This window comes from Ciconia boyciana, chromosome 8, assembly GCF_034638445.1.
Source record: "Ciconia boyciana chromosome 8, ASM3463844v1, whole genome shotgun sequence".
Lineage (NCBI taxonomy): Eukaryota > Metazoa > Chordata > Aves > Ciconiiformes > Ciconiidae > Ciconia > Ciconia boyciana.
The window spans coordinates 67305568-67321012 of NC_132941.1; the positions used below are offsets into that span (position 1 = coordinate 67305568).

At 44.3% G+C, this 15445-nt stretch overlaps 1 protein-coding gene across 3 annotated transcripts in view; it reads left to right on the plus strand.

Moving 5' to 3' along the window:
* The window catches only part of INPP5A (inositol polyphosphate-5-phosphatase A), a 262058-nt gene that overhangs the window by 151729 nt on the left and 94884 nt on the right, over nt 1–15445 (plus strand). For all 3 annotated transcript variants that reach the window (XM_072870885.1, XM_072870886.1, XM_072870887.1), the window contains exons 7-8: nt 4377–4429; nt 12398–12517. In XM_072870885.1, the coding sequence (XP_072726986.1) occupies nt 4377–4429; nt 12398–12517 (173 nt within the window). The remainder of the gene's footprint in view (nt 1–4376; nt 4430–12397; nt 12518–15445) is intronic.

Genomic DNA, 15445 nt, shown 5'->3' on the forward strand with positions numbered 1-15445 from the left:
AAATATAAATTGTGTTGCAAATACCTTTTAATTGGCTTGTATCGGTGTAGGCTTGCATGAAACAGAATAAGGCAGCAGTGCCGAGGGTTGGGCATACTTTATACTGGTATTGCTTGTGTTGGTGAGGTCGTCAGTGACAGAATCAGAATAAAGTCCTGTGGGATGGCCTGCGGAGAAGTGGATGATGACTGACAGCAGGACTCTTGGTCTCATACACTTTGGTTGCACAAAACCTTAAGCTAATTGTACGTGCGTGAGCCCCTGGCAGCGGGCAGGGCACATCCGAGGGAGAAAGGGGTCTGGCTGATGTCACAGCGAGGCTTCTCACTGCCGTCTTGAAAGGGAGAGGTTCCTGGGGGCTGGGAAAACACAAATGTCACAGCCGTTTTCCAGAAGGGTCCCAGGTGGCCTCTCCTCAGTCATGGGAAGATGATGGAGCAAATCTTCCTGGATGGCCAGTTGCGTGGACAAGGGGCGTGCCGTGGATGTTGTGTGCATTGACTCTAGCAAGGCCTTCGATGCAGTCTCTCGCAGTATCCTTGAAGGCCAGTTGGTGACGTGTGCTGGGTAGGTGGAGTATAAGATGGCTGGCAAGCTGGCCATATTGCACTCCACCAGGCTCACAGGGTGGTGAACAGAGTCCAGCTGGCAGCTGGCGGCTGGTGGTGTTCCTCAGGGGTCGATGCTGGGATCTGTACCGTTCAACTCCTTTGTTAACAGCTTGGACAGCAGGATGGAGCGCACACTCAACTTTGCAGATGATGTCAAGTCGGGGGAGCAGTCAATATGCTGGAGGGCAGGGCTGCTGTTCAGGGAGACTTCGACAGGCTGAAGAAATGGTCTGACAGGAACCTCATGGAGTTCAGCAAAGGTTGATGCCAAGCCTTGTCCCTGGGATGGGATAACCTCCTAAGGCAGTACAGGCTGGGAGGTGACTATACAGAAAACAGAAAAGGACCCGGATCTTGTTGGACAGCAAACTAAACGTGAGCCAGCACTGTACTTCGGCGGCAAAGAAGGCCAACGGCATCCCAGGATGTGTTAGGTCCCAGGAAGGGACTCCTCCATCTGACTGGCACTCCGAGGCCACGTCACATCTCCAGCGTCTTGTTTGGGAACCCCTGTTCCAGACAGACTTGGGCAAACTGGAGCAAGCACAGCAGGGGCACCTCTGGGGCTGGAGCTCGGGATGTGGGAGAAGCCAGAGAGCCCGTCTGTGCTGCCAGGAGAGGGAGGCGATGGGGGACCATGCTGCTGGCTGCGGTGGCCAACTGGTGGCTCTGGAGGCATGGGGCCAGGTGCCTCTGGGTGGTGGGTGGTGTGCAGCAACAGGACAAGGAGCAGCGGTCATCAGCTGCAGCAGGGGAAAATCTGACTAAATCTGGGAAGAGATTTCACCATGGGGGTGAACAACAGAAGAGGGGCCCAGAGAGGTTGTGGAGTCGCTGTCCTTGGAGATGCTCAAAACCCAACTGGGTATGGCTCTAAGCCACGTGATCTACTTGGCCCTGTTTTAATGTTTCTTCTTTTGAAGTACCTGTTATGTTGCCCAAGAGGAAAATAGGCGAATGAAAAATGACAGCTTGATTGAAGACATTATCTTGGGCCACATCATAGGCTTGGACTATTTGATTTTAAGTTCTATGTATTGTTCGTCAGGAATTAAAAGTTCAATATAGTTATTTTTAAGAATGATATGACAGAGCTCCCCTTTTTTCATTGAGATTAGATTTAATCCAATTTTGAATGCTTTTAGCATTTAACTTTCTTCATTGTTTTGCTTTTGAATAAATGTTGACATTTTGCCAAATCTCAACTTGTAACTGTGCTGTCATGATCATCACAGAAACTGTGATAGAAGAGACCTTACTGGATTATGGGATTTGTAGTTCAGCCATGAAAGCCGGACTTTTAGGAAGATTTAGTGTGTTAGCCCTCCAGCCAGCCATTCCCTGGTTGACCAGAATGACTGCTGGATCTACAGAATAGGTTATTTTTCAGCGTTGAAAAAAAATAGTTACAATGAAGTAGATATTTATTCACAGTCACCACAGAGTTTTTCTCAGTAGAGCTGCAATTTAAGAAAAATCAAAAGTTGGGCTCTCCTAAGACGAAAGTAATAAGGATTCAGAGAAATTAGTTCCCCTCTGAATGTATCCATCAGCTGGATTTCAGTGAGCTCTTAGCATGTCCTCCCTGAATACGACCTTATTAGACCTAAGCAAATTTACTTGCTTTCAAAAGCAAATTTACTTGCTTTCAGATGGCCCCCAAAAGATTTAAGCATCTGTAAGCATCAACAAACAACTGGTGTTAATTACTAAATGTCTCAAAAACACTTATCCCGTCTGTAGTGACAGAACCGATGCAGTCAGCTGCCAGGAGTCCCCAGGCAGATCTGCGGGCCGGGGGTGTTGTAAACCTCGCGTGTGCTCAGAAGAGAAGTCCGTTTCCTCTCTATGAGCCTTCTGGGTTTGGGAGGTTTTTTCTCCTTTTGTCTACAGGAAATCTTTACATTTGGCTAAACACGTGTTTTGTTAATTTATTTTATTCCCTCTTAATATATGTCCTGTGAGCTACTGAAAGCCAACCGTAAGTAGAGACATAAGTCAAGAACAGAAGAAAGCTGTTCATTGTGTGTCCACAGCGTCAAAACAGGAATTTTGATTCACTGCATAAAGGACTTGGTCGTTAGGCACTGTTCTTGGACTCGACAGTCTTGAGAGGGCTACTTCCTTGTGCTGCCCGCTGCTCGAGCAGCGCAAGGCTGACGCGGTTTGTGCAGGAGAAGCCTCCAAGCCTTCCTCGGCAGGGCCAGCACAGCGGGGTCCTCGGGTAGGCAGCCAAGCTGCGATCTCCCCGCAGCTCTCGCAGTAACATTTGGCTCTGGCAGCCTGTGTAGGAAGGTCTCACAAGCCTGCAGAAAGGTGATTCTGAAATTGCCACCTGAAGTAAGAAATACTAAAAACAGGTTTCCCAAAATCTGGAGTACATAACTGTGCATAAGTTTTGTAGACAATTTTTTACTTCTTAGTTTTGTAGCATGTAGGTAGCACTTTTCCACAGAATTACAAGCTCTGAAGTTGAGTGCAATCAATGAAATAAGCTGTCATTTACAAGTAACTTTGCACATTTTCCTGGGTTCGGACAGAAGAGAACAACTGCGTATCAGTAGAGAGTTTTCATATTCAAGCTTTCAAGAATGAGCTATTATTTATTCAGTAAAATAAACACTTTAAAGTCTTCATAACCTGCATATTTTGAATGCAAGGAGAACGCCAGTGGGAAGGGGCCCTAGCAGAGGAGCGGTGTTATGCCTGGTTGGTCTTGACTGTGTCTACCATGTTTGTGCCTGAAGAGGGCAGGAGGGGGGAGATAGGTAACTGTGACCTGAAGGGTGATTAGAAAACAGCCCATTTAGGTTTTGTGAGGCACTTCGCTATCTCAGCAGTATTTGGGACTTCAAAATTTCATGAGGACTGTCCGCTCACAGTGAGGTGGATAAATACCTCCGGCAAGTCTCTTCTGAAGGCAGTGCCTTAGGAGAGCGGTACCCCTGAACGGGGGGGATGCTCTGCTATGGCTGGCACTTTATTCATAACAAGGAGTTGCAGTCTTTTGCGACAAAATCATTGGCATCATTATTTAGGCCTGTCTGGTGCAATATTCATTACCAGAGAACATTAGCCTAGCCCCACATTCATTGTTAACAGTGAATAAATAGGATGCAGAATCATGTCTTTTTGTGGGAGGTTGTAATTTATGGCAGTGGCTTAGGAGTGGTGCTGAAAAAAATCCTTTTGCTGTATCATAAGTGCCATATGTTGGCATGAGCTGATTTGTGGCTTTCTCGCGGACGTTGCAGTTTTGATAAATGTAATGTTTTACCATTATTTAAATTCCCCTTAACTTTTCTAGAAATATTGGGTGGGTTGGCTCAGCAGGAGAAATAGCCTTCTAGCAGATCTCATTCATTCTAATTTGATGTAAATCTCTGACAACATTTTACAGTTCAGGTAAAATTACAAAGAAGCCAAGACATTTGTGCAGAGGCAGTAAGAATTTGCTGGTTTAGGCTAAGCATAAATACAGTTATAAAACTTTCCTAATTGGTTATCTTTCATCTATAAACAACTACCAGGGCTTATATTAATTTTACACGTAAGTTTATAACTGCTGCAGGACCAAAAATATAAATAATTCCAGGATTTATGAGACACAGTATACATTTTCAAAGTACCTCAGTTGGTGTGTAGTGCTTATTAGTTACAGCATATGGATGAACGTAATTTTGTTTTGTTCTCTGTATAAGGACATTTCACTTTCACAGTAATCCTTTACTTAAGGTGACTGGTTCTTATTTGCTTATTTTTCAGTGCAAGTGGTCCAGGAAAGGTTTCATTCGAACAAGATGGTGTATTACTGATTGGTAAGTTGCATCTTGAAGTTATTTCTGATTATGTGTATATTATGTATGTTTTTGTTAACAACTATTTCAAAGAAGGTATTCATATGTATAGATTGGTCTATTCATAGAACAGATTGGTTCCAAAACAGTTGCTTTGCTTTAGTATTTATTGAACACATAATGCTCAGTAAGTTGTAACGACGCATAACAAAATGTGATGTTAATATTCACATGTATGTGCAATCAGCATGGGATAATTCAGGTCATAAGCAACCTCTCAATCAAGCATGATCAAAAAAGCTTGGTGTCTGTGACGAAGGCCACAGGAGTCACAGTGTGGAGCTAAAGGCGTCCCCCCGCTGCTGCTCCCCATCACGCCTGACACAGCCGAGGCTCTCCAGCGTCTCACCTGGGTCAGATGCCTGTGCCTGGGTGTATGCAGCCCTCACCTCTGGGACTTCTAAGGGAAGAGATTGTTCTCTATGAACTCTTGAAGCCAGCCCTTTAAGCCCAGTCCAGTTTCCACTGAAGTCAGTGGAGGGACCCTACCTTTAAGGAATTCAGCTTTTTAAAACCTGTTCCTACTATGTTACTTCTGCTGGAACAGAACTTTTTATTTGTCGTATTCAGGTCAGGATTCCCATTTCAAACCCAAGGCATGGTCCTGTTCTCTGTGAGGTTGCTTATTTTCATCCTAGAGTAGAATAAAGCACATGGCAGCCCAGCACGAGCAGGGTTTGATGGAGGGGCAGCAGGGAGCAGGCAGCACGCCTCTCTCCTGTGCGCTCGTAGGCTGCTGGGGAAACGTCCCACTGAGCAAGACTTAATTAAGTTCAATGTAACCTGGCTGTGATCAAAGCAGAGAGAGTTTCTCATAAGATGTGTTGTGAAAGTCTACAGAAGAAACAAACATTTTTTGCTCTTGGGATCATCCAGCAGCCTAAAGAGGTGGCGGCTGAGGGGAGCAGACAACTATATGAAAATAGAAGTTGAACGTCATTATGGTGTTACACACTAGATGACTGTCTTTGGAAGAAGCATTGCCAACTAGTGTTGACAAGAGGTGTATCTCATAACTGAAGCTATTTACTATCTGTGCTTGAAAATGCTATCTTCAGTAACAATAATAGCAGTAACAGTAGTAGTGTATGTTGGGAGAGCAGCTGATTGTGCAAAACACTACACCTGAGAGAGCTCGAAAATTTTCCTTGTCTTAACACAAGGAGAGCTCAATAAACCCGCAGATGATTCAGATTTCTCTAGTCCTATCTGGAAATCTGACCATACCTTTTACCATTTAGTCATAGTTCTGGTCTCTACTGCTTATTTATGTTATAGTCACCTAAATGTATGTGAACGTTCAACATTTTTTCCTTCCTCCTGTGGTCGTTACACATCTTAAAGTTGGAAGTTTGATTTTAAATTCTGATAAATGTTCACACAGGCTGACTTTTGAGTGCTGAACAGCGTTCTTGCTTGTTTGCATAAGCACGTTTATTAGATTAAGCAAACAGTTTGTGAAAAATGAAAAAGTAGCAGGTTTTCTCCTTTTACAGACTTTTGACCCAGAAATCAGGCAGGCAGCTATGCGATAATGTAGGTTCTTGTTAATTTTCCAGATCCATAGGACATGGGATGTGATTCCAGCAGTAGAGGTCTGCAGAAGGGGGTATTTACCACCAACTGCTGATCTGGCCTTTCCTCTCATAGCATGACTTTTCCAGGTTCCGTCTCTCCTATCCTCTTGGATTTCCTCTTTGCAGAAAAAATAATGTGAATTTATTTTTAGGCCCTTCCAAGAAGAAAAATGTTCTTCAGAGATAGATTTAAAGGAAATGTTTTCTTGCGGGTTGATAGTAAAAAAGGATAGTTCCTGGAAGGAGCAGTCTGTAGCTAGATGTTCCGGTCAGATAATACACTGTGCTTACGTTTCCTAAGGGTATATTGGGAAGTAAGAGTGAGGAGGCTCACAGCTTTTTCTGATCTGTAATGAGGTGAGCTATGGTGGCAGTTTTGTGTCTGGAATAGTCTGCGATTATGATCCCCATGAGCTAACAAGATGTCAGATGTTTCTAATGAGAAGTTGAAGGGGCAAGTTACTGTTAACAATTTCTGGAGAATGAAAGTGAAACATTACGGAAAATACAGGGGGTTAGAAAATACACCTAATTAGGTCTAAGTGCATGATGTGTCTGTTCATGGTATAGTACGTGTTTAAACCCAGTCTATGTGCTTATGCATATAACAAAGTTCTGGCCGTTTTCATAATCCTGACTTTTGATCTATACACTTCTACATACTAATAGTTCAATAAAAATGTAGCCAGGAGACTTGTTAATACTTCCCTGTGAATCCTTGAAGGGAGCTATTAATTTTCCCTGCCTAGGGAAACATCATTATAGAATGTACCTCATGCCAAAAACAGAGGGCTTCCAAAAACCAAAAGAAGTGACCTTAAAAGATTTCAGAGAACTGTTCTCTTTTTCCTCCTCTGTGATTCAGTGATCTGCCCCACTTGAGTTCCTCTGTGAATCCAGGTTTTTCACATCCATTATTCTTCATTAGCTTATCTTTAGTGTGAACGAAGAATTAAGGAATCTTGGGGCACTCTGAGATTTCACTTTAAGAAAAAACGAGAGAGATCTACGTAACTACATGCACTTTTTTTTGCCCCTTTTTTTTTGTAGTATCTTGAATATAAGGAGGGTGGTGGTATTTATTTCTATTCCAATAGTTCGTAGTGTTATTGTGTTAATAGGTGCAAGATAGTGCCCTGAATGCATTACAGTCTTAAATACGGTTTACATATATAGTTCATATTTGGTAGGGAGGATGTAGTAGAGAATACATATATAAAATGTAGGTATGGCACCAACCTAGGAATGTTTGCAAGTATATCAGAGGTCAGAATCAGCAATCAAAATTGTTTTGATATTTTAGAGAAAGTAGGATTGCAAGATTAAAGTCAGGGAAGTGCAAAGCATTGCACTTTGAGAGGAGAATTCAAAAGCACAAATACAATATTGGGAGTAACTGACTCATTACCCATACTGTAGAAAAGGATCAACGGAGAAGAAATTGAATATGGTTCATTATTATCTTACTGAGATGTGTTAATAGAGACATCACGTGAAGGACATGAAGGGGGGAAGGTATGGTAATTATTTAACTGAGTGCTGCCAAGGCCTTTGATAGAGTACTCTGTCTTGTTTTGAGTGCTGTGCTTTAGGTAAGCTGGAAAAAGAACAGGAGACTCAAGGATGGTAGGACTATTTGCGTAGGAGTTGAAAAAAATTGGCTCGCCACGTCTGGGAGACTGGTTGCTGTCTGTCTCCCCGGCAGAAAGGGCAGAAGGAAATCAGTTTCATTTGCAGGACAACAGGTAATATGATGAGAGTTTTAATTTAAGGACAGGGAAATTCTAGGTGGAAGGTCCTTCATTAGAAAGTTTTAAGAACAAGCAGGTTTTAGGCAAATGGGGATGGATTATAGATACCTTCACACAGGAGGTGAGTTAGTGACACGAGGTCTCTCCCTGTCCTACTGGGGTTCTCTCTGTTTATCCTTCAGACAGACAGGAATGGGCATCTCAAGCCATCATCTCCAGATTATGGTTTGTAGTTACGTACTAATTATATATCTTAATGCAAAGGTTAGAAGGACTACTTTATCATCACTGAGAGTTCATTCAGCAAGATACACTGTTCCCTGTAGCCACAAAAACCCCACCAGTATCTTTGGAAGAGGCCTTTGTGCCGGCTGCTTGGTGACCTGTGTATCTTTATCATGCATTCGCTGTTCTGACTGCCATGACTTGCTGTGTCCAAATCCGTTCCCTGACACCATCAGGATCTGGGGAATTTCCCTGTGCACAGCTGGGGTTTCTGCTTGATACCTCTCTCTGCCAAAGTCTGTTCCTATGTTCTCACTGGCAGGCTGCAAACTCCTTTTTGAACATGAGGTGTGTTTGCCTTCTCTGTTGTTTTTTATCTCCACACCGAATTCTCATAAAAGAGACGTCTGTACACAGGACTACTAATGCAAAGTCAGTATGATTTAGCCATTTGTTCAAATTCAAAATGCTTGGCTCCTATAAAGGGAAAAACTGTTTTTTAAATCTGAAATCCCAGGCAAAGTAATACAGTCAGATGATGGGGCTGAGCTGTGGTTCACCTCACAAAGGGGACTGAAAACTCACTGAATGGACCTTTCATTAGCAGTAAGGCCAAGGGAGAGGGAAGACACTGAGAGGACATTCAGTGGATTTTTCTGGGAAGAGGCAGCTTGAAATCCGTAGGTGGCTGTGGGCTAAGCCCAAACGGTATTCATCAGTGAAGCAGAGAAAGGAGAACATGTGCTTTATTGCTTTATCTGGTAGCATCTCTGCATTTAGCTTATCCTAAGGTGGAGAATGCATGGGTTTGGAGCCCTTCGCAAATCATCAGTATGTGTCTGCAGCTACTATTGAAGATAAGAGCTGCCAGAAGGGGGTATAGCCACAAAATACACGCTCCTGGAAGAGCAGCGCTTGGCTGAGGAGCATTTCTGTGGCCATCAGCATTGTTTCAAGGGGTCTCGGACAGGAAAACCAAGAGCCCCTACGTCTGTGAAGGGGAGCTGACAGAGATCCTTTGTCCATGGAATGTGCCTGAGCTGCCGAGGCCAGGAACAGTACTGAGGCATACTTGGACAGAGAGCTTAAAACGGGTCTAGTCCAACCGCCCCCATCCCGCCTAGAAATGTCAGCGAGACTGGGCTGTGGCACTTAGAGCTGTGGCGGTTTCATTTTGCCTCTACTCTTCCCATAACATCTTTTCTCATTTAAGTGCTGGCTACTTTTGATCAGCTACAACCAAATTTTGCCAGCATTTTTTCTGAATGTGAGAATAGAGCATTTTAAATAGCCTTGTTTCTTATAACAGTCCTCTAGGTCAGACTTACCTCTACTCTGGTATGTAATTTCTGTTTCTTCATAGTTTAAAAGAAGTTTAAAGAAATCTATTCAGTTACACCCAAGAAATTTTTTACCCTTGTCAGTCCAATGCTAGTATAATAATTATTATGTGTATTTGTGGAACCTACCCAAAATGTATTTTTTGAACACTAACCAAAATTGTGCCCTCAAAGCGCAACAGCTTTTTTAGCACATAGCAGTATTATGCATGTAGGAGCTTTCTGGAGGTGCTGGAGGGACCTCCTTTCCAAAAGATAACATTGTCAATGCTATCCCTTAAGTGTCCCTTCCGGAGCTTCATAGGAGACACCTTTCCTTCAGTCCCTCAATGCAGTATGCAGGAACTCCTGCATACACTGCGTTGTTTGAGGGGTTTTTGTTAGGGGGGCAGTGGGGTGGTGGTGTTGCTAAATCTGTGTGAAAAGAGTATTCCACGTTTTCTAGTTTCATTGTGACTCACCATGTCCCATCACCGAAAGAGCTTAATAGCAAAGCTGAGAGACGGTAGTTTTTAAAAATGCAGACCAGGTCTTTAGGACACAAAAAGCCACAAGCAGAGCAAATATAAAGCAGAATGCCAGCTTGGCCATAACAGCTGGATAGCTGTCTGCTTGCCACTCAGATGTGTCCTGTCTGTCGGCAGTGGGAAACCAGAGCTCAGAAAGACAGCTTGCCTTCCGGGTGACTCCCAGCCCACTGGCAGTGACACGTCGTGTGTGATTAACGTAGGGGACGATTAACGTAGGGAGATTCCTCTGTCTAGGCGTGTTTGTAACAGAATATTCCTTCTATGTGAAGGTTTTCTGCCACAGTGAAAAGTGGGATGGTGTGAAGTGATTTAAGGTACAAGAATATAGTTGCATACAGGTACGTTGTGAGGCTAGCAGTGTTATTATTGTTGAAAATACGGTTACCAGCCCAAATCAGCCAAGTGTTGTGCAGTCTCATAGCAAATTCCAGTCCCTGTGTCAAGGAACTTCCGCACTAACACTGGACAGGATGTAGTTCTAAATAGCTGTCACAACAAATGGATGGGAAAACGGTGGACACATAGTGATCATAGGAAGTCATGGACCTGCTACAGCGGGTCCAGAGGAGGGTCAGAGGGCTGGAACCCCTCTCCTATGAAGAAATGCTGAGAGAGTTGGGGTTGGTCAGCCTGGAGAAGAGAAGGCTCCGAGGAGACCTTATTGCAGCCTTTCACTATAGATAGGGGGCTTAGAAGAAAGATGGAGAAAGACTTTTTACCAAGGCCTGTAGTGACAGGACAAGGGGCAACAGTTTTAAACTGAAAGAGGGTAGGTTTAGAATGGACATAAGGAGGGGGTTTTTTACGATGAGGGTGGCGAGGCACTGGCCCAGGCTGCCCAGAGAAGCTGCGGATGCCCCATCCCTGGCAGTGCTCAAGGCCAGGCTGGATGGGGCTCTGAGCAACCTGGTCTGGTGGACGGTGTCCCTGCCCATGGCAGGGGGTTGGAACTAGATGATCTGTCAGGTCCCTTCCTACCCAAACCATTCTGTGATTCTATGATTTAGCTTTTATGCAGGGGGGCAAAATAAGGTGTTTCTGTTTCACAGGGGTTTGAAGTTGGTTTCATTGATTAAGAAGGAACTTCCAGAACATCCCTATTTCTCTTGGCCTCAACCAAACCCACATCCATAGATTTTCCATAGAAGCAATATGATTCTTTTCAGAAATCTCTTCTGTCAGTCTTTGGCCATCCCCCAAGGCAGACACTGGGCGCTGTAACAGCAGTCCTCGACTCCTGCCTGTTCCTCCTGGAGGGCAAAGCTCCCCAAGCCGAGACAGCATTTACCCCTTGGGGTTATTTCCTTCTAGAGTGCACTACCGTAGTTGGTAGGGGAAGCCAATGCGATGGGCTTTGGCTGAGCCAGCCCGCAGCCAGATGAAGGCACCACTGTCTGACTCCCTGCCTCACTGCAAAGTAGCAGAGGATGAGTTAACACTCCTGTCTTTCAGGTTAGGAAGCAAAGCTGTGAAATTTTACCAATTGTAATGATTTTCGGAGGCTAGCTCCTCATCCAAGTCTTATGAGGAGCAGCTGAGGGAACTGGGGTTGTTTAGCCTGGAGAAAAGGAGGCTGAGGGGAGACCTCATGGCTCTCTACAACTACCTGAAAGGAGGGTGTAGAGAGGTGGGGTCGGTCTCTTCTCCCAAATAACAAGCGATAGAATGAGAGGAAACAGCCTCAAGTTGCGCCAGGGGAGGTTTAGATTGGATATTAGGAAAATGTCTTCACCAAAAGGGTTGTCAAGCAGTGGCACAGGCTGCCCAGGGAAGTGGTGGAGTCCCCATCCCTGGAGGTATTTAAAAGACGTGTAGATGTGGCACTTGGGGGCATAGTTTAGTGGTGGACTTGGCAGTGCTAGGTTAACGGTAGGACTTGATGATCTTAAGGGTCTTTTCCAACCTGAATGATTCTGTGATTCTATGATCCTGCAGGCACAGTCCGAGTTAAACAGCCTGTGTCCTCTTCCCGACTGGAAGTGGCGTGCAGATTGACCACTACTGTCTTGGCATTCTCCACACAGGGACAGATAAGGAGTTGCAGTGATACGATTTAGCCTTTAATGTCAGTAAAATTCTCCTATCAATAGCTTTTCATTTAGTTTATTGCAAAGCCACAGTTCTACTAGGTATTTAGCTACAGCTTTATAAACTTGAAGTTGTTTGTTTGCACATTCAATTTTGTTTTAAAAATATTTCAGTGAGAGGGTACTGCTTGATTTCTGTGAATTGTAACTGACAAATAGCTTTTCATTTTCATATTATGCATATTGTAAGCAAAAGCCTAGATGCAGCCTTACCTGTGGATGAGTTGTCATAAGTTTGATGATAGTCTTTGACAATTTTCTGATGATGATAGCTTAATTTGCACAGTCTGTGTGAATAAATATTAAGGTAACATAAGAGAGAATACAGTAAGTGTTATTATGTTGAATGCTTTGCTGATGCAACAAATGTTTTTTTCTTTTATCCTGAATCATTTTATTTTTTTCCTTTTTTGTCATAGTGCCTTTGACTTGGTAAACATTCATCTTTTCCATGATGCTTCCAATTTAATTGCTTGGGAAACAAGCCCATCGGTTTACTCAGGAATACGGCATAAGGCTCTTGGCTATGTACTTGATAGGTATGTATTAGCCTTTACTAGCCTCTTTCAATCTTCTGTGTTCATAAGCAGCGTATAAAAGATGTTTCAAAAGGCACACTCAGAAATGTAGAGGTTTTTATTCTGTGAACTGAAAATGGTCACTTCTTATCAGAGTTTTCTAGATGGTGCCAATTACAGATCAGTTTATGACACTGACTCTTTTAGGCTAAATTACTGGGATTGGAGAGTCTCTCTGAAGTCAACAGAACTTGTGGAGTAGATAGCAGGTTTATTTTTTAAATGTGTTAGTTAGATTAGCTTCTTTTTAGTCTGCATGGAGTCTAATAAAGCTGCCATGCAAGTAAGTTATCAGTTACAGAATAACAGAATAATTCCGGTTGGAAGGGACCTCTGGGAGTCTCTTGTTCATCCTCCTGCTCAGAGCAGGGCTGACTTCAACATCAGATCAGGTTGTTCAAGGCTTATCCAGCTGAGCTTTGAAAAGCTCCAGGCACGGTGATTTGCAGCTTCTTTGGGCCACCCATCACTGTGTTTGACTACCCTCATTGTGAAACTTTTTCTCCCTAATATACAGTCAGAATTTCCCTCAAAGCAGTTTGTGTCCATTGCCCCTCATCTTTTGGTGTGCATTGCTGAGAAGAGTCTGGCTCTGTCTTTTCTGTAACTACCAAATAGATAAAGCCAGCAAGAAAATCCTCCCGTAGCCATCTTTTCTGTAAACTGAACAAATCCAGCTCTTTCAGCCCTCCTCCTAAGTCACGAGCTCCAGCCCCCTCAACATTAAACCCTGTGGTGTTTTAATCTCAATACTAGCTGAGTGCAGTAGGCAGCTAATCTTTTTCAAGCAGCAACACAGCATTTGTGTGCAGTCATCACTGTTATTAATAACATCATGGTTTATAATGGTGTTACAGAGTTGATTCATCTGATGGGTAGTACAATACAGAGGGTAGTCCCAAAAATACCCAACAATTTACAGCTGCCCTAATTAGCAGTTATAAAGTCAGAAAGAAAGACAGCTTTTTCTTGACTAAGAAAAAAATATTTCTGCATGGGCATACGTGTATTGGCAAAGTAACTAGGTATTTCTCTTACGAGGTACTGCTTGACTTCATGTTTGCCTGAGAAAGAGAGCTTTACAGTGCCTCTTCAAAGCAGCCATGGCATACGCTGCGGTCTGTGGCACGAGATGGTGCTGAAAACAAACTGCTTAGGCTGGAAAAAATAAAAGCAGAGCACTTGATGTGCTGTCTTCCTGCCCTGATCCCTGGTGTCCAGGGGCCCGCGGCGGTGTGCAGTGTGCCGGGGCTGCCTCTGGCAGCGGTGCCGCGGGTGCCGGCGCGTGCCAGGCTGAGAGCTCTCTGCAGCGAGGCCCAGACGGGCTCTGGACTGCTGCTGCCCTTCCCCGCAGCGAAGCTTGGGCGAGGGTCACTTGGCTGGCCTTGCTGTGGGGCACCGGGTGCTGCGGCGCGGGAAGTCCCAGCCCAGCCGGCGGGTGCTGAGCCCCGTCCCACCGCCCAGCACGGACCGGCGGTGGGTGCCACGTCGGTGACGAGGGCTAGCGCGTTGCGGCTAGCTGAGGGGAGGAGAGCGAGTGCCTGGGTCTCGTGGGGAGTCGTTGCTCAACACGACTTGGAGCGTGGTCAGGGCGGCAGAGAGGAGGGACGGGTTCGACGTGTCTCTTCCTTCTGGCACTTGCTTGCAGCCTTCCCTGTGTGCGGCACCACTGACAAGTAACCGTTTACTCTCATGACTCTCTCTGGCAGCAACCTAGAAGTTAAAGACACTCCTGAGCCAAATTAAGTTACGCGTTGAAAAATATCTTTGTGTATGCAGTGTTGTCATTTTCCCCTATGTAGATTTTCACTGCAAAAGGTTCTGAAATGTGGAATGGAGTATAAATACCTTTTCAGTCACATTCTATCCAAAGTTGTGGTTTTTTTCTGTAAGTTTTATCTTCTTTAGACACAGGCAGATATTTTAGCAAAAGAGACTGCTTTTTCCACTGTGTATGAAGAAGTGCTTTTCCTGCGCACCCCAGCAGAGGGCTAAGTAGGAGTATCTCCAAAATAGGCATTTATTTTCACTTTTAGGGGTGATACAAGGATGAAGAGGAAAAATCCAGCATGTTTTCTCTTGTATCACTTGTAAAACCCGTTCCAATCATCAGAAAACACTGGAGGCACTCGGAAGATTTGTAAAGAGGTAGCATGCAGTGGTTTATAAAAGATCCCTTATTTAGGGGACAGAGACACAGTAAGATCAGGATCTACTCTCAGTGCAGTTTAAGACACGGAGTTTAGAGTTCTGTTACATACAGCAGTGTGGGAAAGGCCTACTTTTATTTCATTTTTTCTTGGCTCCATTGGTCTCCTCTCCTTTTTTTACACTTTGCCTGAGGGAGCTTTAGCAAACCTGTATAAACCTTTTGCATTATTTATTGCACACTTGTTTACAGCATACAGCGTGCTTCATTAGCTAATTTTGGCTTTGGACCTCCCACGATGCCCTGGCAAGGGTAAGGTAATAGGACTGTAGTGTTAGTGTCAGCTGTGGGTCAGAGATGTCATGATGGTATATCATTAAAATGTGACACCGCCAAAAACTGCCCCAACTCCCCTGTCCTTAGAAAAGAAAAACTTCGATTTTAGGTTGCACACTACTACTGCGAGCTCGCATTCAGATGAATTGTTCATTTTGAGGGAGCAGCCAGCCGCAGATCCGGACCTCCATAGTGAAATGATGGGCTGACTCGCACAAAAGGGGAGTTCTGTAAGAGCAGTGAATAATGGGAAACCCCTTTCATCGGCACTGCTAACCTTTTGGCAGCCACCAGCAAACTCTATTCTGATCTGCTGATTGGGGAGGACAATACACTGAAGCTCACTTTGAATGAATGCTACCACCAACAGTGTCCCCATTCAGGGGGTTTTGGGAACCATCTTT